Raw genomic sequence first — 19,094 nt, 5'->3', positions numbered from 1 at the left:
AAGAGGAGATCACGTCTTGGCACTACTGCGCTTCAGTGGAAATAAAGTGGTGCACTTTAATGCTCCCAAAAGATTCACAGACAAGCCCCAATCCTGCTCCCTGCCACTGCTCTGGCTGGGGTGCAGGGGCTGGGTTTCCACAAGCCCAAAAGAACAAGTCCCATTTGCTCCTGGCCTGGATTCTGTCCCATTCCCACACTTCAGCCTCGCCTGCAGAGGAGGCTGAGCCCCACACACCCAGCACCTTTGACAGCACCATCCACTCAGCATCTCTAGGTGGGTAAGGGCACAGGGAATGTGCTGCTGGGCACACTCCACTGCCCCATCCCTGGCTGGTGGATGGGCAGCAGGTTAGAGGGTCCCATCCTGCAGTTTCCCCAGCATTTTCTTGACCTCGCTCTCGACTCGCAGGAATTTGGCTTTTCTCCAGGGATTGGCAGTCTGGCTGCGGCTGCTCTCCAGGTCCTGCAGGAGGAGGGCGAGGTGCTGCCGGACCCGCTCGCGGTCCCAGAAGGGCAGGTTCCTCTGCACCACGTTCAGGATGTGGGACCAGTAATCGGAGACATCAGTGCCTGCCGTGAGGAAAACCAGAGCCCTGACGCCATCCCGGTCCATGCGCAGGCTGTCAAGCGCCCTCTTGCCATCCTCACTGATGTCGTTGAAGTAAAGGCTGGGAAAGCAGCAGGAGACACCAGTGAGGGCTGAGGGGAGGAAAAGAAGCAGACAGGACAGGGAGGCCGTGTGGGCAAAAGGGCAGGGATGTGGCAGAGTGGACTCACTGCACTTTGTCCAGCGTCTCGTGCCTCTTGGCCACCTCCACCACGCGCAGGGCCGCCGCGTCCGTCAGGGAGTTGTAGCCCAGGTTGAGCTCCTGCAGGTGCTGGTTCTCAGCCAGGTGCTGGGCGATGGCCTCGGCGCCGGGGTCCCCCAGCGCCGTGTGCAGCAGCGACAGCTGGGTCAGCGAGCGGTTGCCGGCCAGCGCCTCGGCCAGGTACCGAGCGCCCTGCTCGCCCACGGGGTTATTGGTCAGCCTGTGGACACGGGAGCTCAGGGAGTGCCGGGGCACGTGGTGGGCAGCAGTGGCAGTGTCATGCAGGGCGGGGGCCGTACTCACCGCAGGCTGCTCACCACACACTTGTCGTGCAGGAGCAGGTCACGAATCTCCTTGCAGGCGTCGGAGCCCAGGCTGTTGAGCTGCAGACTGGTGCAGAGCAAGACATGGGGGTGACAGGAGCAAAATGGCTGTTACCTGTGAGCCTGGCAGCCCTGCCCGCTCCATTTTGCCCATCACCATCCTCCCTGGGCTCCCCAAACTAGGCCACTCCAGGCTTCCTCTGCCAAAGGGAGCACAGTGACACCGCACCGGAGCATGAGCCAGCAGAGCCAGTGCCAGCAGGAGCAGGGCAAGAGGAAGGGGATGGTGAAGTCTTCAGGGGGTGGGTGAAGGTCAGAGGAGGGATCAGGGCTCCATCAAGCCCTCCTGAGCATCTGGAGGAAGGAAGTGCGGCACAGCCCAGCTGCACAGCCCAATCCATCTGTGCTGAGCACGTCTCGCCACCACCTGGGCGACAGGAAGACCTGCAGCTCCACAGATATTCTGGAACGCTTGTGGGAACATCTGCACAGCCCAGACTCCCACCTTTGGGACACCAAACTCCTCACAGAGCTAACGACACGGGGATGCCGGGTAACTTCCCGTAGGGACGCGGGTCTGCCAGGACAGCTGGCAGCCTGCCCAGCCTGTACCAGCTGCAGGGAACTTCCCAAAATTCCTGCGGGAGGGTGAGCGGGGACTGCAAATCCCAGCACGCAGTGCCCTAGAAAGGCTGCTCAAGGAGTGTTGCATGTTGGGAGCTGTAGTTCCTAGGTCTGCACTGAGGATAAACACGCCCATCCTCAGCTTTTCCATACCTGGGCTCCTAAAGCATCCCCGTGATGGGCAGAGGTGAGGAAGAACCCAATTTTTGAGCAGTGCCCAAGGGCAGGAGGAGGTGGTACTCACTGGAGAGCTTTACATCGCAGCAGGACAGGGAAGAGGGTCCTCAAGCTGCCGCTGTCCAGGTTGCAGGAGGCCAGGTTCAGCTCCTCCACCTCGTGGCACGTGGTGCTCATGACGGACGCCAGCACAGAGCACTTGAGAGGGGTCATCTTGACGGAGGAGAGGTTGACAGCACGGAGGGAGCGGATGGCCTCGGCCGTGAATCGCTCGTTCTGGAACTCGTGCAGGAAGAACAGGTAGTCCATGAGCTCAGAGGGGGGCAGGCCCTTGCGGCCCTTCCTGATGACCGTCTTCTTCATGGCCTTAGCGATCTCGAAGGCTGCCAGGTTCTTGATGGAGCAGCCCAGCTGCTCCAGGATGGCGCGGTTGCGGCGGGACAGGATCCCACCCATGAAGATGGGAAAGAGCTCGAAGACCTCATCGTCGGGGGCCTCATCGGGGTGGCGCATGGGGCCCTCCACACCCAGGATGCTGGAGTTGATCTGGTCCAAGACATCGTCATTGTAGTAGTCCTCCTCTTTGAACAGCTCCTCTGCCATGGTGTGGGCGATGGCATCCTTGTCCTTGCCGCTCACCCGGGAGAAGTAGCGAGGGAAGATCTTGAGCAGATTGAAGAGCACGGGGAGGAAGCGCAGGGGCAGCACCTTGGAGATGATGTTCACAACCACAGCCACATCTTCGCTCACCTTCCCGATGACCTCTGACAGCTCCTGCCCCACTCTCTGGGCCAGGGTCTTCTTCTCGCCCAGCACCACGTACAGGGCTGCCAGGTACTCCTGCATGGCAGGGATGGTGAAGACAAAGGTGTGCTCCTTGCCTGGCTGCACGCACGGGCTGAGGAAGAAGCGGAAGACATCGCTGCGGAAAACCTCCAGGAGGTTGAGCTCGCTTTCAGTCTTCATCTCCACCTCAAAGCACTGCTGCAGGTCTTCCTCTGAGAAGCAGGTCTTGCGGGACATCACCCCCTCATAGGCCAGTTTGCCCACTGTCTTGGCCACGTACTTCATCATGGAGATGTGGGTGGGGTCGGTGCTGTCCAGCACCTCCCCGCTGAAGTTGAGCCTCAGGAAGCTGGTGTAGATGCCAGTCAGGGTCTGGCTGGGAGGGACCGTCCTGGTGAAGTAGAGGAAGTGCAGGGTGGTGCACACCAGCCAGCAGTAGGAGGGCAGGAAGCAGGCAGCCGTTATTTGGTTGTGGCGCTCCAAGTTCCTTGACAACATCTCCACCAGGTTCTCCTGCTCTGCAGAGCTGCAATCCTGGCCTTCCTCTCTGGTGCAGCCAGGCTGGCTGAGACGCATCTGGAAGTAGAGCTTCTGCAGGTTGGTGTCGGAGAAGCCGCAGATCTCGGCGTAGCGTCCCACGTACTTGCCGGGGATGCGGCGCACGGCCGACGGGCGCGTGGTGACAATGATGCTGGCCTGGGGACACAGGGGTGGATGGGTTTGGGGCTGCTCAGCAGGGCACAACCCACAGAGAGGTGCACAAGGAGCACCCCATCCACAGGCTGCAGTTCACAAAGCTGCTGCAAAAAGGGTGCTGGAGGGGACAGAAGAACTTTCCCCATTCCCTGCTAGACATAGACAGTCTGGAAGTTCACAGCCTTCATCACCTTACCAGGCCTCCCCAAAGACCCCACCAGTGACATGAAGCCACCCTGGCAAGTCCCTCCACGAATGGAGGCTGCCTGCTTGCTCCCAGTCAAACTGGACTGCAAATAATTATCACAACAGCCCTCCCTGTGAGGCCTCAGGGCTCATCCCAGCACAAAGGAGGGCAACACTGACCTCGGGCAGGAGGTATTTCCGCAGCAGGTTGACCACGATGGCAGAGGGAGGCACGGGCTCGTTGGGGTCACAGCACAGCTCTGTGCCAGCCAGGCGGAAGTCCAGGTTGAGGCGCTCCAGGCCGTTGAGGATGAAGAGCACCTTGAGGTTGGAAGCTTCCAGCAGCGGCACCACATCCCGGAGGTGCTGGTACTTCTTGGTGATGAGGCGCCGCAGGGAGATGTGGGCGTGGCTGTGGGACAGGTCCTCGCAGGAGAAGGGGATGACCAGCTCGAAGCGGGGCAGGCGGCCGTGGCACCAGTCCACCACCATCTTCTTGATGAGGGTGCTCTTGCCCGTGCCCACGGTGCCATAGAGCACCACGTTCTTCACCTGCCGCCCGCAAGCGTCCACGTCAAAGAGGTTGTGGAGGCTGATAACCCGTCTGGAGGGCTGCTGGAGCTGGTTCTGGATGGTTAAGTCAGGGGAGGGCTTCAGAATCTCCTCCAGGGAGCTCTCCCGGATCACTGGGTCCACGTGGACGGCATCCAGAGAGAAGGAAGGGCCAAACTGCCTCTCCTCATTAGGCTGGTGGCTGAACCATGCAGACAGGCTCTTCTGGTGCTTCTTGATGGCACCTGGAAGGAAGAAAGTGTTGGACTTGACAGGAGCTTCTCCCTGGCAGGGGACTGGGGAAGTGGCCTGCCCCAAGCCACTGCAGAGAGGGGACAGCACCCATATGGGGAACCCTCACACTGCCCAGGACAGCAGCTGCCCCCACCCCGCTGTGTGGGACCCTCCCTCCTGCACAGAGCTGCAAACTCACCAGAAGAGGCCACGTTCCTCAGCTGGGACTGGGCATGGCGAGAGGAGCTGGGCTGGGCAGAGTTCTGCTGGGAGCCTCCCTGGTAGCGAACACAGCCCCTGCAAGAGGAGGGAGTGTCACGAGGAGCAGCTCCAAACCCTGCCTGGGGCAGGGTGGGCAGGTCACAAGCCAGGCCGTGGGAAGTGCTGAGAGGAGCCAGCTCACCCCTTCCTTCCCCCACACCACAGGAGAGCGCAGGGCCAGGGCAGGGGCACGGCTGGCAGGTGAAGGCAGGTCAGCAAGCCATGGGCTGCGCATTCCCAGAAAACCCATGGAGAGGCAGAGGAGGTGGGCTGGAGTCAGAGCAGGCAGGGAGGTGGGTCTGGGTGTGTTTCTAGGTGGAAGCAAAGCAGTGTCCCTGGTGCCAAGGCAGCCAGCTCAGCCACCCAGGTGCTCTGGCAGAGCCCCAGCCGTGTGACACTGACTGTACCTGGGGAGGGAGATGCTGCTTGTGCAAAGGATCTTCCTGAGGAAGCACCTGCCTGCAGGACCTGTGGGGAGGAAGAATGCACATGGTCAGGGATGGTCCTCTCCAGCCCAGCCCAGCCCAGCTAACCCCACCCAGCCCACTGGCTTCACACCTTGCTGGGGTGTCCCCACATCCCTGCCCAGCTGGGGAGGGATGTCCAACAGGGACAGGCTTCCCTAGGGACAGGACAGAGTGCCAGAGGCACAGAGCCCAGCTCACCTGGCGCTGCAGCAGCACGCACAGACACACTGCGGGTCCCCCTGCTCCCTGCCAGGGACCGAGGCAGCTGTGCCCAGCTGCCCCAGGGCAGGCAGCTCTGGCACTGCATGGCCCGGGACATCCTCCACCTGAAAGACAGGGGAGGTGGGTGAGGGGCTCCGGGATGCTCTGCAGAGCACAGGGGGCTGTAGGTTTGTGCTGCAGCAGAGCCCTGCCCAGCCTTACCTGCCCCAGTGCGGTCCGGTCTGGCAGAACCGGCTGTGCTGGCGCTGACTCAGGCTCCTGCCCCGGCTCACCAGGGTGATCCTTCAGGAGCTCGGGTGGTGCTCACAGCCCGCAACATCCTGGGAAACTGAAGCACGGGGCAAGAAAGATACAAGCAAACCCCATCAGAGAGGAAGGGACGAGCAGGGTGACAGCTTGCTCACACCTTCCACAAGCCACGCTGTTTACAGTCCCTTTTTATGTTATCCAGATGGCAAAACTGAGGCACAGGGGCAGAGAAGCCGACCTTGAAAACACGGGTGTCCCGACCTCGGTGCCTTTGCAGGAACAAACCCCACTGTGTCCCATCCCCAGTGTCCAGCCCCTTCCCAGCCGCTCTGCTGAGCCGAGGGCCCCGTGCTGTCCTCCTGCTGCGGAGCCCTTTCGGGACCCTCTCGGGCCCCCCGTGGCACTCGTGCCCTCGCTCCCTGTGCCCTCCCCGCTGCACGGCCGGGGCCGTGGCGGTGCCGGGGCACGGAGCCCGGAGCCCGGGGCACGGAGCCCGGGGCAGCGGCGAGGCCGGCACGGAGCGGGGCGAGAGCGGCGGCGGCGCTGGAAGCAGCGGGCTTACCTCGTCCAGCAGGGTTCCAGCCGGGAAAGCCGAGCTCCCCGTGCTCACGGAGCACAGCCCGGAGCTGCCCATCCGCCTCCTGCCATGCCTGTCCCGGGCACGGCTCCGCTGCGGAGGCGGCTGTTTCGCAGATTGAATTTCCTGCAACGCCTTCCTGCCCTGTCCCGCCCCGCGCCCGGCGCCTGCCAGCTCCCCGAGCAGGATGGGAGAGCGGCCGGGAGGAACGTCCGCACTCCCCGCCCAAACGCAGCCACGCTCAGGACTGGGGGCCTGGGGTCTTACCAGATGTGCTGCAAGGCGGGGATGTCCTCCGGACACATCTGGCGGCTCTGCATCCCCAGCTGCTGCCCGACTGTGCAACTGCAGCCTGCAAGGACGAGTTCTGCTCTGCCGAGAATCCCTCCCCACCGGGAAAAGGAGCTGGGGGAGGCTCTGCCGGCAGGGCAGCCCAGCAGCGCCCGGCTGTGCCAGTTTGACACACGTGATGCACACACAAACACGCACACCTGTACCTGCCTCTCGCTGCTGGCAGATCCGCTCTGGCCGCCCAGCAAGGGACAGCTGTGTCAGTGGGGCCACATGCACTGTTCTCAGTCCCTGGATGCTGTCTCGGGAAGTGCCAGCCCACCCAGGGGTGCTGGGACTGAGGGGTCACACCTGGGTAAGGCTGCCAGGCTGTATTCGCATCCCAAATCCCTTGACAACACCCTCCCCCCCCACACGTGTGCCCTCGAGGCTCTCAGCAAAGGGAGACATCCAGGCAGTACACTATAAATATAAGTTTTATTGATGTGTGAAATCCAACAAGTACAGCTGGCATCTCGGAAACACCGACACAAACCGCAACATCTCCTCCTGCCCTACAGCTCCTGGGACCCTCTGGGCACTGGAGAGTGCCAGCAGCAAGCTGGGACCTGGCACCCCGTCCCTGCGGGGCACTTACCTGCATGTGCAGCCCAGCCTGGAGAGCCCAGGGCCTCACCTCCACCCTGCCTGGTTCCTGCCAGGCTGCGGCTGTGGGCAAGCAGTGCCCTGGTGCCACTTTGCAGCCCCCTTCCAGCAAGGCAGGAGGACCTGGGCAAATGCCACCTGGCCAGCTGCCACAACAGAGCTGTGCCAGCAGACTCCCCCGGCCTTTGAGCTGTTACCTGCATTTATTTTGGCAAGCTGTCCCAGGGAGAAAGCAGCTCACACCTGTGTCTTGTGGAAATGTGAGTTTCAATGGCTGCACTTCTCTGCATGGTTGCCCCCGGGATCACACGTACCCCGCAGTGTCCAGCCTCCTCTGCACGTGTGGACATGGTGAAGGCTGGAAAAGCTCAGGGCCCAGCGTGGCAGGGACACACACAGAGATCCCAGGCTGCCCGTGGCAGAGGGACAGGACAAATGGTGTCCACACACAGTGAGAAGGAAACACTGTTTTATTGCCTGATTTGGGGGAGGGGTGAAACCCTGGGAAAAGCCCCATCCCCTCCCTGTTCTAGCCCAGTCTCCCCTCCAGCAACCCCCAGCCAGGTGATGAAGCATTTGCTCTTCTTGTGCGTGTGACAAAGGTGGCCTGGACATGCATGGAGGTGAGTGGCCATACCCCTGCCTGCCTGCCTGCCATCCCAGCACCGGTGAGAGGCAGAACCTGATACAGCCGTGGGCCGAAGGGGCTGAAGCAGTTTGTGGTGGGTTGAGGCTCGACCGATGTTCCCAGGGAGCCAGGGCCACAGCTTGAACCCCACCTCATCCACTCAAAGTGCATCACAAGGGAAGGCAGGGGCAGGAGAGGAGAGGAGGTGTGGGGGAAGAAGCCTGCTCTCCTCCATCACGCTCCTCGTGATTATCCAGCCGCATTCTCTCGTGGGATTCCTGCAGCCAGAAGTACCCACGGCTCTGCTTCCCTGCCCTGATAAAGTGCATCCTTGCTGCTTCCCTAAGGGCCCCCCAGAGCAGGACAGCTGCACCTCATCCCTCTGCCATGCCAGGGCAGAGACAACCTGCTCCTGCAGGGCAGGGACCATCCCGGCAGCAGAGGGACAATAATCCCTGGCTGCTCAGCCCAGCCCAGCCCAGCCACGCCGGCCTGGGGGCTCAGTGCAAACGTGCTTCTTCCCTTTGTATTTCCCTGCACCTTCCACCACCTCTGGGACTGTCCTTGAGGAGAGGGAAAGGACAGTGGCACCTCGGCTCAGTTCCTCAGGCAGCACCGAGGGTGCCTTTGCCCTGTGCCACATCCCTCACTCATCGCAGCCCCTCTGTACCAACACATTCACCTGTGTCCTGCTGCTCCGGGGACGAGGGGCCTGCCCCATCACCACCACCCCCCAGAGCCCTTGCCCAGATCGGGGACAGCCATCCTGCAGCTCCAGGGCTTGTCCTGGCCCTCTGCCCCGCAGTGGCCACGTACCTGGTCAGCTGGGACACTGCAACGCACCGGTGCAGGAGGCACAGGCTGTGCTGAGCCCTCCTGGACATCCCAGGGGTGCTGCCAGCTGCCCCATCCCAGACAGGCTGGGCCCAGCAGTGGGAGCCCTGGTCAACAAAGCCTTCCCTGTGCATGGGGGACACGGGCAGTGGCAGTCACTGGTGCCTGCTGGTAGCAGCCTTTGCTCCACACACTAGTCTGTCTTGTCCTGGTCCTCCTGGCAGTGGTGGTGGCCCTGGCTGTGGTGGCACAGGGTTGTCCAGGTGTGCTGGGTGCAGGACACAGCGCTGGGGACGGCCGTGCCTCCAGGGTGCAGAAGGCAGGACCCACCACGAGAGCCCCAAATGCCAGGGAGGACACAGGAGCTGTGCAAAGCTGCCCCACTGACACCTCCTGCACCTCAGGATCCATCCAGGGAAGAGCCTCAGCCCAGCAGAGCATGCTCTGTGCTGGGCCAGGCTTAACTAGTGCCAGCCCAAGAGCAGGACAGAAGCAGGGCATCAGTCCCATCAGCTCCAGGGACAAGGAGATGGAGAAGGGTGACAGCCCCACCATGCCCCGGCTCCCTGCCCATCCATGCACCTCGTGCCAGAGCAGACACAGGGACTTGTCCCCCACTGCTCCGTGCCCCTGTGGCTGTGGCTGGCAGCACTGTGCCCAGGACCCTGCAGCCCTCCAGCTGCCACAGCTCCACTGCAGAGCACGGCACTGAAGGAAGATCCAGGAGCAGAGGGGAATTTTGTCAGGGATGGTGCAAAGTCAGACAACAGTCCCTGGGGAAAACCCCAGTGCTCAGCACAGAAAGGGCAGCAGGGTGTGTCCTGCTTCCAGACCCTCTGTGCAGGAGAGCCCCATGGCCAAACATTCCTCGATGCCCTCCAGGCAGGGGAAACTTGGCTTTGCTGAGTGCCCAGCATCAGTGTCAGGCCAGCCAGACTCTGCTGTGCAGCCCCAACCCGAGCCAGCAAAACCAAAGATCAGTTTCCAGGACTCTGCTGGAATCTGGCATTTGCCCTGCAGTCCCTGGCTGCTCAGAGTGCCAGGAGCAGCACCCCCCAGGCTGACCTGAACCAGGGCCAGCCTGCCAGGGTGGGGCAGGGCTGCCTCCCCCACATCGGTGCTCACCAAAAGCCTGTGGGTGACAAGTGCAGCCCGGTGCCAGCAGTGCCAGCACACCCACGGAGCCTGTGCTGTGCAGGTGAGCTGTGTTCCCAGCACAGCAGCTTGTGCAGGTGCCCCACCAGCCCTGGGCTCAGCTCAGTTCCTCTGGAGAGCCAGCAAGGTGCCGAAGTGCCTTTCCTCTGCAAGGTGTGTGACTTTGGAGGAGCCACCAGAGCCACGTGCCAAAAGGGATCTTTTAGCGGTACCAGTCACAAAGTGCAAAGGCCTTCCCAGCGTCCGGATCGCCCGCTGCAAACAAACCACTCTGGGATCTCACCTGGTTTCCAGTTCAGGCACTGCTGGGACCCCCTTCTGCACAGTGTCACCCTGGGAGGTTGGCACTGTGACAGGCCGGGTGTCCCTGGCATCCCCTCCTTGCACAGTCGGTGCTGAGCGAGGCGTGTCCTCCCTGTCCTGCTGAGACAGCCCCAGTGGTGCCGGGGGAAGGGAGGTTGTGGGAAGGGCTCAGGGCCAGCTCTCCTCCTGCAGCAGAGGCTCCTGTGATGACACAGCTGAGCCCAGCCCTGTTTTTCAGCCTCCTGGAACTGGCAGGGTGTGGGAACCTAAATCCTCCTTGCTCCATGCAAGCATTTGAAGGGACCAGTCACTTCTCTCCACGTTGGTTGGTTTGGTTCAGACCCTCTTGTCTCAGACCCCAAAGACAACAGGGACTGAAGGTGAGACTCCCTAAGGTCTGTGAACACTGTCCTGTTCCCGCAGACCCTGGTTTGAAGACCCCATCTCTGAGGATGGCATCCCAGCAGAAGTCTGAGACAGAGCCCCAAGTCTGTCTGCCCGCTGGCTCCCTTTCCCCTCCGTGAAGACTGGGATGCAGTAGGGTTTGTGGGAAAAGAAAAAAAAAAAAAAAAAAAGAAAAAAGAAAAAAGGGAAAAAAAAGGAGGAGGATTTGCACAGAAAGGAAAGGGGGATGCAGCAATCTCTGTGGCTACGGCGACAGGAAACACTAAAGCCTTGTGCCAACTTCACCTATGGCATCTTTGGGCTCTTCTCAGCTCTGACTCACGCGCTGCTGGCCGGGACGAGGAACGGGGCCACGAGCTGCTCTTCCAACTCTGCAGCTCCGTCCTCCCAGCCCAGCCCCAGCCCGCTGCTCCCCCTGCACGGAGCAGGCTCCTCCCAGCCGTGCTCGGCAGAAATCACCTCCGCAGGACTGTCCCTGGTGTCCCCAGGGCAGCGCCAGGCAGGGATGACAAGAGGGGACCCAAGCTCCGCGGGGCCATCAGTCCTGGGGGGGAGGGTGGCACATGCCCGGGCTGTACAAAACGTTTTGCAATGAAGAGTGTGTGGAAAGGTTAAAACAGTTCCGAGATGTCTCAAAACCCTTCTCGACTGAGCCAGGCCTGGCTGGCACTTCCCAAAGCCTCCGCCACGGTCCGGGACCTGCAGGAGCACCGTGTCCATCTGCAGAACATCTCTCACAGCAGGCCAGGCCCGGGAGCGGCACTGGGGCCCCACGGCCCCTTTATCTCTCAGATTTGACCTTGTACCTGAGGACCAGGTAAGCCAGGAGCCGCAGGATGACGAAGAAGATGCCCAGGATGAGGAAGTCCAGGTAGAGCTTGGCCTCCTCCACATCCAGCTCCTGCAGGATCTTGATGGGCTTTTGGAAAGGGCAGAAGTCCTCGAGGCACTCCAGGTCCTCGCGCTCCATGGCGTAGATGGTGAGGATGACCCCCTCGAAGCCATACCTAGGGCAGAGCACACCCAAGGGTCACCAGGGGCCCCAGGGGAGCCCAGGACAGGGAGCTCTGGCCAGAGCTGGGGGCCCACCTGACATAGGAGACGTAGGAGCTCCACTGCAGGTAGGTGGGGATGGTCTTGAAGCTGACGAAGAAGCCCGAGAAGAGCAGCACGGGGATGGCGGTGACGGGTCCCACAAAGGTGGCCACCTGGGGAGTAGAGGCCACTGGGGGTCACGCCCCTGCCCACAGCTGCACCAGCTGTGGGCAGGACTTCCCTCCACCCCAAATTGTCATGGGACCTCTTGCAACTCTCCACGGAGCAGGCAAAGCCCCGTCTGACCTGCAGGGAAGTGGAAGCAGCTCCAATGAGAAGCCCGAGGGACTGGGCCACCAGGGCCGTGGCGGTGGCCAGGGCAGAGAAGAGCAGGAAGCGCGTGGCCTCGGGGGGCTGGCCCGTCATCCAGTACACGATGCTGCAGTAGGCGATGGGGCAGATCACCTGCACGGGGACAGAGACACCACCCTGCTGGACCCACGGCCATCCTCACCCCACAGAGCCTCCTGGGGGAGGCAAGGACCCCTCCATGGCCAGCCTGGGGCACTGGGGAGGAATTGGCTGTGCCAAGGGAGGCACCTCAGCATCAGGGCGGTGGTTAAATCCACGGAAAGCTCACCTGGAAGGGCACATCTGCCATGGTCTTTGCCAGGTAATAGGCTTTGAGGCTGTACCAGTAGTTCAGGTGCTCCCTCAGGAATACGGTCATCTCCTGGGGGACTGCAGGGACACAGGGAGTGAGCAGCCAGCAATTCCCTGCCCTGGGGTGCTCCAGCCCCTCTCCCACCTTCCCTGGTGCAGGCAGGGGAGATGCACCAGGTAACCCCCTGCCTGCAGCATGAGAGGGTGCTCAAACCTTCATCGGGGAAAAAAAGTCAGTGCCTGATACGGGAAACTTCCACGTGGAAAAGCCAGCTTGGGTGGGGCTTTTTAAGAAAAGAGGTGAAGGAGAAAACACGGCTTCTTAGAAAAAAAATAAATTAAAACCAAACCCAAACCTGCTTTGAGCCACCGAGGATATTATAGCCAAACAAAGGGCAAAGCTGCAGCACAGGCAAACACAATTTTTCCCCCTCTTCTTTAATTTTTTTCCCTCTTCTGTCTCATTTTCCCCCTTCTGCCCAATCCCTCTGGCTGCCCACACCCTGCCCAGCACACACACACGGCCACACAGCCGGAGCACCCCAACAGCCGGGAGCAGCGAAGGAATTTTGGGGCAAGGAGCTCCTTACAGGTGAGGATGGTGGGCATGAGGGCGGCGAACATGAGGAAGAGCATGGAGAAGAAGAGGAAGCCGGTGTTGTTGAAGACCTTGCCCGCGTCGTTGCCAATGTGCAGGTAGAGCAGCCCGATGAGCACCCCGATGCAGATGTGGGACATGAAGCGCAGGTGGGTCAGCACCTGCAGGCACAGGGGGGCTCAACAAGGTGGGGCTGCACCCCAAAAACATCCCAAGGGAGCAGCAGACAGCCCGTTTAACTCCTTGTCTCTGCCAGCCCCCAACAGAGCCCAGCCTCAAGCCCCGGCCCAGCCTCCCCTGCCCTCACCGTGTCCCTTAGGATGCAGATGAAGGTTCTCTTGAAGAGGATGCAGAACTGAGTTGAGGTGCTGGTGGCAAATGTGTGGCTCTCAATGTGATCCACATCCTGCAAGAGCACAGGGACATGGCTCAGGGTCACACCACAGGGTCCCTGCTGGCACAGGAGGCTCCTCTGACCCCCACTCACCGTCCCACAAGTTGGGCACGATGAATCTGCCTTGTCAGGGCTGCTCTTCTTCTCAGCCATGGTGCACATCCCGTTCTGGACAGCACGGAACAGGACGGGGTTGAGGTCCCCATACTCTCCTGAGGCCACCTCGATGACTGTGGAGGAGGACAGGACCCCTGAGAGGTGCTGAGCCAGCCAGCACCTAACAGGAAGGGCACAGGCATCGCCCTTGGGCAACCTGGGGGTGACCTGGGCAGCTGCCAGGGTTTGGGCTTAGACCTCGCCACCCTCTGCTGGGATAGGGACACTCACTGAAGTCAGCGGGGTTGTGGTATGTGGGGCAGTGGAGGCCGAGACCCTTCAGGTAGGGGATGAGGTTGGTCACGACACCCTTGAAGATGCACTGGCCCTGGCTCAGGATGTAGAGCTGCAAGAGAAAGTCAGGATGTGGCAGGTGCAGGGCAGCCAGGGCACTGCCCCCTGCTCCTGCCCACCTCCCTGTCCCAGGGTGACACAGGCCACGCTTGCCAGACCCCAGCCACACAAGCCCCAGATCAAATGCCTGCAGCCCACCCCTCCCATGGCCCCTCTCCTGGCCCTTGGGGCCAGAGGGACCCCGTCCCAGCCCAAACCTTGTCGAACATCTCGAAGAGCTTGGCACTGGGCTGGTGGATGGTGCAGATGATGGTGCGCCCACCCTGAGCCAGGGACCGCATCAGGGACACCACCTGGAAGCAGGAGGCACTGTCCAGACCGCTGTGGCCACGCAGCGTGGGGAGGAGAGAGAGAGAGACAGCAGAGAGAGAAGGGGAGAGTTGAGAGGGGGAGAAGAACATCCCAAAGATGTTGCCTCTCCTGCATCTCCCCACAGATTGATGCAGAAGAGCACCAGCCCCAGGGGGCACAGTCCCATCCCACACTCAGGTGGGCACCAGAGGGTTCTGGCCATGCCAGCCGGGCAGCCCAGCTGGGCGGGCAGCGCTGGGAGCCCCTGTGGCCTCACCTGGTGGGCTCATCGAAGAACATGACGGGCGGGTTGTTGACCAGCTCCAGGGCGATGGCCAGGCGCTTGCGCTGGCCCCCCGACAGGGAGCTGGTGCGGGTGTACGAGCACTCCAGCAGCCCCAGGGCCGTCAGGATCTCGTTCACCTGTGAGACAGCCAAGGGTTTTCATGGACTTTCATCCACCTCCCTTCGCCAGGAGTTCCTTGCCATCCCCTGCTCCCCTCAGCCCTGTCTTGGGGCGAGATGAGGGGGTCTGGGCCCACCCTCCTCAGCACTCACCAGCTCCTTCTTCACCTCCTGCTTCTCGCTCAGCTTCAGGTTAGCAGACACCTGTAGGGAGAGGATGGCCAGGGAGGGCCAGAGGATGTCAGGTGTCGGGAACAGAACCGGCTGTACCACGGCTCCATCCCTGCCCGCCCAGGAGCAGTGGCTCAGGACGAAGGCAGCAAGGACAGCAGGATTTTGTTCCCGTGTCCCAGAGCCCTTGGAAATGCCTGATGTCAGTGTGGGCTCAGTGCCCGCAAGGAGACAGCCCACAGGATGACCCCAGAGCTCACCATCATGGCCTCGAGCACGGTGAGGTGTGGCAGCAGCATGTCATCCTGCATGATGTAGCAGGACATCTTGCGGAAGGTGCGCAGGTCCCGTGGCCGCCCGTTCACCAGGATCTGCCCCTTCATCCCAGTCTCCCTGCAGGAAGGAGGTGTGAGGGAATGCAGCACGGCCCTGCACCCCCAGCCCCGCAGGCTGCCCCCGGCCTCACCTGTAGCCAGCCAGGATGTTCATCAGCGTGGATTTCCCGGCTCCCGAGGGGCCCATGATCCCAATGAGCTCCCGCTGGCAGAACTTCCCTGACAGGCATTTGAGGAGAGTCTTGTACCCTGGAGGGAGAGAGCAGCAGGGGTTTGGCTTCCCAGGGCAGCCGTGCTATGGGCACTGCGATGCCACCCCAGCACCTGGGGCACCTCAGGGCCTCCATGTGCCGTGCCTGGAGGTGTCTCCATCAGCACCCCCAGGGCTATAGCCACAGCAGCTGCCGCCTTCCGCATGATCCCTGCCCCTGGTCCTTCGCTGATCCCACTGATTCCCAGTGCCGAAGAAGCTCCTGACCTGGATCACAGCAAAGACCAGGGAAATCCCCAGGTCAGGGCACAGAGCTGCCAAAGAAGATTACCAGGCTGTGACACTGGTCCTGGGCATGTCTTCAGATGCTGATCCCTAAGGCCAGGGGACAGGGCCAGCGAGGAGCAGGGCAGCACGGGGCAGGCAGAGTTCCCAATCCGGCTGCTGCCTTCATTGGCATTCACGCTGTGGCACCCGGCAGCAGCCACTGCTAATCAGACCTGGAATTATCTCTGCTCTAAACGCGGCTGATTAGCATTTTCTGGCAGAAGGAACACGATGTGTCGGGAGAAAGGAACAAGCACAGCCTCAGGCTCTCAGGAGCTGCCCCTGAAATGGAGCCGGACAGCAATGGCATCGGGGGCAATAACACCACGGACCGAGCCTGAGCATCCCTCTCATGGAAATGTGCCCCCTCTGTGCCCCACGGGGACAGCTGGTGTGGGGCAAGGGCAACAAATCCAAGCTGGGGCAACCCCAGGGACAGACCACTCACAGTCCCACCTCCCTGGGGACCCCTCTGGCTTGTCCATCCCCAGGGAAGGTCATCCAGCACCGCGAGCCCCCCGCTCCTCCTCTGCACCCCTCGGGGTCAGGAACGCTGCAGCAGGAGGGGGTCCCGCGGGCGGAGGGGCGGCCAGGGGAGGGCGGGGAGCTGCGCAGGGTGGCCGGGGCGAGCGGGGCCGGCAGCCCCCCCCGGCAGCGCGCACGGCTCCGCACCGCGCATGCTGCTCACGTCGGCGCCACTGCAGCTTGCGCAGCGGTTACTCACGTTCATTGACTGCCAGTAACCTCCTGCCTCTCCTGCCTCAGCACGGCGGGGCAGCCGGGGCCGGGGGCTGTGGCCAGAGCCACCGCGAGCCCCCGCCCGCTCCGCCAGCTCTGCCTGAACGGGGGGAGAAAAGCGTCCCTCCCACCGCCATCCCCGCGACCCCCGGACCCCTCGCTTGCTCCCACCTGGTCTAGCTGCCCGAGCCTTTCCCCCTCCCTCGCTGCAGGGCATTGGCCCGCTGGCAAGCAGCCGGTTCCCTCCTGGGGGCTACAGCACAATGTGCCCTGGCGAACCCGCGGCTGTGCCATGGATCCTCCTGGGATGCCTCCTCAGCATCCCGGGTAAACAGGGAGGCACCGTCCCGGCAGATGTCGGGGCTGCTCCCACCGTGTTTCAGTGCCTCGGTTTCCCGAGCTGCACAGCCCGGGGACAGGGGCAGAGCTCCGTCCGGCGCTCCTGGCTGGCAGGGCCCCTCACCGGGCAGCCCTGTGACCTCGGTCCCTGCTCGTCCCCGCCTGCCTTCGGCTTCTGCAGATCAGCTCACCCTCCATCTTATCGGGCTGCCTGATTGGCATCCCATTAACTGAGAGCGCTAATTAAAGCAGACTACCACCCACCAGCCACCATCTGCCTCCCCTCTCCCCTCCCTGAGCTCTCGGCCAGAGTCGTACACAGGGAGGGGAGCCATGGCCTCGGCTGCACAGGGAGAGGAAATCCCCCCCAAACCACACCTGCTCCTCACCAGGCTCCGAGCTGGGGCAGCCCTGGGGTCTCCTGCTGCATCCCACACCCCAAACAGCAGTGCTGGAGAAACCCATCCCATCCCATCCCATCCCATCCCATCCCATCCCATCCCATCCCATCCCATCCCATCCCATCCCATCCCATCCCATCCCATCCCATCCCATCCCATCCCTCCTGGCTGCCCCAGGATAGCTGCCCTGGCCAGAGGTTTCCCTGGAATGCGCTCGGCCTTCGCCTGGCATTGCACAGCCCACACAGGCACGCAGCAACTGCTGCGGGACAAGAGCCTTCCCCCTCCTCCCGCGGGCACCCAGAACAAACAAGCGGCCACAAAGAGCCCCTGGCACTCGGACAGACCAGGGTGAGATCATGGCCTGCAGAACGGGAACGAGAACGGGTGTGAGAGCCCTACAGGTCCCTTCCCCTCCCTGCCCTTCCCCACCCGCCAGCTCCTACCTCTCTTCCTCCACCAGGATCCCTCCCGCACGGAGTAGGACAGGTCGATGAACTCGATGTTGACAGCCGAGCGCTTCGGGAGGTGGGAGAACCTCTGGGCCTCTGTGATGTGGTTCTCCACCTTCTTTAAGTGGGTGGTGAGCAGCGGGGCGTCCGGAGGGCTGGCGTGGCACACCGTGTCCTCCAGGGCGATGGAGACGCACGCGGGATCCATGCCCTTCTCCGCCATCCTGCTGCTCTGTGGGGAGCGCACAGGGACCGGCTCACAGCGGGCTCCCTCTTCCAGGCACTGCAGGGACCAGCCCACAGCGAGTCCTGTCTCTCCTTCTCCCGCTGGCTCCAGGCCTCGCTGCCCCCTCCGCCCAGCTGGGGCCAGCATCCACATCTGGCTGGAACGATGGACCCGGCCAGGGATGCCGAGCCTGCACCGAGGGGCTCAGGGCGAGGAACAGCAGGATTTTGTGCAGCTCCACAGTCAATAATTCATGCACTTCCTGCAGCCTAGTCCAGCTCTGGCAGCAGAGCTGGCAGGGCTGCTCAGCTCCCCTGGCCCTGGGGCTGCTGGGGTCCCTGCCCCGATCCCATTTGTCACGGTGGGTGCAGGATGGGAGGTGGCAGAGCTGATGTTCTGCCCTGTGCCTGGATGTCCCCAAGGACTCACCAGGAACCAGCCCTGCCCGCCCCGGCCTCAGGGAACACAGGTATGAACTCTTAAGCAAGCAGATTATTCCAGCTGGTTTCTTGGACAAAGCACGCCGTGCTCCCGGGCCAGAGCAGTCCGGGATAGATCAGACCCTCAGCTGGTGCCGGGGGTCCCCCTGGGCTTGCTGGGAGAGCCTTAACAGAACAGGGAGGGGGCCCTGCTGGTGCCATTCCTTCTCTGCCTTCCTTGCCTCATCGTTTCACCTTCCGGGCCCTTACAGCACAGCCTCGGAGGCCAGGCCAGCCCTTAACTGGGGCCATGGCGCTGATACACCCGCCCCAGCCCTCTCCTGCCTGCAGAGCTCGCACGGCGGCTGCAGCCCGGCCGAGCTCCTCGTGTCTCCGCTCGCCTTGGGGACTCTGCGGCGCCGGGGGATGCTGAGCCGAGCAGGGCGGGGAGCCCGCTCACCCCGCTCTCAGAGGCTGGGAGGAGATCGGGGATCCCTCCGGCAGCAGGAAAAGGAGCTCGGGCTGTGCCTGAGCGGGCTGTGCCCTGCACCCATCTCGCCTCCCAGTCCGGGGTCCCACCGCCTCGCTAACCTACATTCAGCTGGGGCTGCGGGCAGTGGCTCGCTGCGGATGCCGCGCACAACCACGGCCCCTGCGAGGGGCGGCCGGATGCCGGGAGCTGCGGGAGATCCCCCAGCCCACTCCCCGCTGCAGGCAGATCCCGCTCAGTGCTGGAAGGAAGCCAGCCCAGCCCCGGGGAAGGAGGGGTGGGAAGGAGGGGTGGGGGTTCCCAGCCCGCGGGTCCCCTCTCAGCATCCGCGGGGTGCAGCAACGGGGGGCTCGGGGGTGGTGGTGGGGGGCAGCGGGCTCGGAGCGCCCTCGGGCTCACCTTGACTCCTCCGGCTGGGCGTTCACGGAGCGCTAAATCCCGCAAGCGGCTCTCCGCGGCTTAGCCCAGCCCCGAGGCGCGGGGTGGGGACGGGAAGGCTTTGCCGAGGATGCTCTTCCTTCATCCCTGCTCCCCGCCGGCCCCCTCCATCCCCAGCCCCCCCCTGGCCCCGGCCCGGGTCCCGGCTCTCCCGCAGCCTCACCTGGCAGGGTGCGGGGCGGCGGCTCCGCTCCCGCAGCGCCTCCGCCTCGCCTCCTCCGCAGA

General features: G+C 62.7%; 2 protein-coding genes across 2 annotated transcripts; both read right to left on the bottom strand.

The window, feature by feature from the left end:
• Positions 1–31: 31 nt before the first annotated feature.
• On the bottom strand, positions 32–6,564 carry NLRX1 (NLR family member X1). Its single transcript, XM_068994698.1, has 10 exons — positions 6,433–6,564; positions 5,541–5,667; positions 5,316–5,443; positions 5,058–5,118; positions 4,589–4,686; positions 3,784–4,400; positions 2,003–3,417; positions 1,115–1,201; positions 780–1,031; positions 32–670 (listed from the first exon to the last, which is right to left on the bottom strand). The coding sequence occupies exons 3-10, from the start codon at positions 5,434–5,436 to the stop codon at positions 352–354; spliced, it is 2,970 nt and encodes a 989-aa protein (XP_068850799.1). The 5' UTR covers positions 5,437–5,443; positions 5,541–5,667; positions 6,433–6,564; the 3' UTR covers positions 32–351.
• A 4,643-nt stretch (positions 6,565–11,207) lies between these two features.
• ABCG4 (ATP binding cassette subfamily G member 4) lies at positions 11,208–17,519 on the bottom strand. Its single transcript, XM_068994776.1, has 14 exons — positions 17,291–17,519; positions 14,960–15,077; positions 14,754–14,886; positions 14,476–14,526; positions 14,195–14,340; positions 13,824–13,947; positions 13,504–13,618; positions 13,210–13,346; positions 13,030–13,128; positions 12,715–12,883; positions 12,102–12,202; positions 11,768–11,926; positions 11,516–11,634; positions 11,208–11,433 (listed from the first exon to the last, which is right to left on the bottom strand). Exons 1-14 carry the CDS (start codon positions 17,517–17,519, stop codon positions 11,208–11,210), a joined length of 1,926 nt encoding a protein of 641 aa, XP_068850877.1.
• Positions 17,520–19,094: the final 1,575 nt, after the last annotated feature.

This window comes from Aphelocoma coerulescens, chromosome 24 (genome assembly GCF_041296385.1).
Source record: "Aphelocoma coerulescens isolate FSJ_1873_10779 chromosome 24, UR_Acoe_1.0, whole genome shotgun sequence".
NCBI lineage: Eukaryota > Metazoa > Chordata > Aves > Passeriformes > Corvidae > Aphelocoma > Aphelocoma coerulescens.
This window is presented reverse-complemented; position numbering and strand designations above follow the sequence as displayed.

Coding starts and splice junctions, on each gene's coding strand:
- ABCG4 (XM_068994776.1), bottom strand. CDS start 17,519: ATGGCGGAGAAGGGCATGGATCCCGCGTGCGTCTCCATCGCCCTGGAG. Junction 14,527..14,753: donor CCGTGCTCGAGGCCATGATG/GTGAGCTCTGGG, acceptor CTCTCCCTACAG/GTGTCTGCTAACCTGAAGCT. Junction 11,434..11,515: donor TCCTACGTCTCCTATGTCAG/GTGGGCCCCCAG, acceptor GCTCTGCCCTAG/GTATGGCTTCGAGGGGGTCA.
- NLRX1 (XM_068994698.1), bottom strand. CDS start 5,436: ATGTCCCGGGCCATGCAGTGCCAGAGCTGCCTGCCCTGGGGCAGCTGG. Junction 3,418..3,783: donor GGAAATACCTCCTGCCCGAG/GTCAGTGTTGCC, acceptor CTGTGTCCCCAG/GCCAGCATCATTGTCACCAC. Junction 1,202..2,002: donor CTGCGATGTAAAGCTCTCCA/GTGAGTACCACC, acceptor GCTCTGCACCAG/TCTGCAGCTCAACAGCCTGG.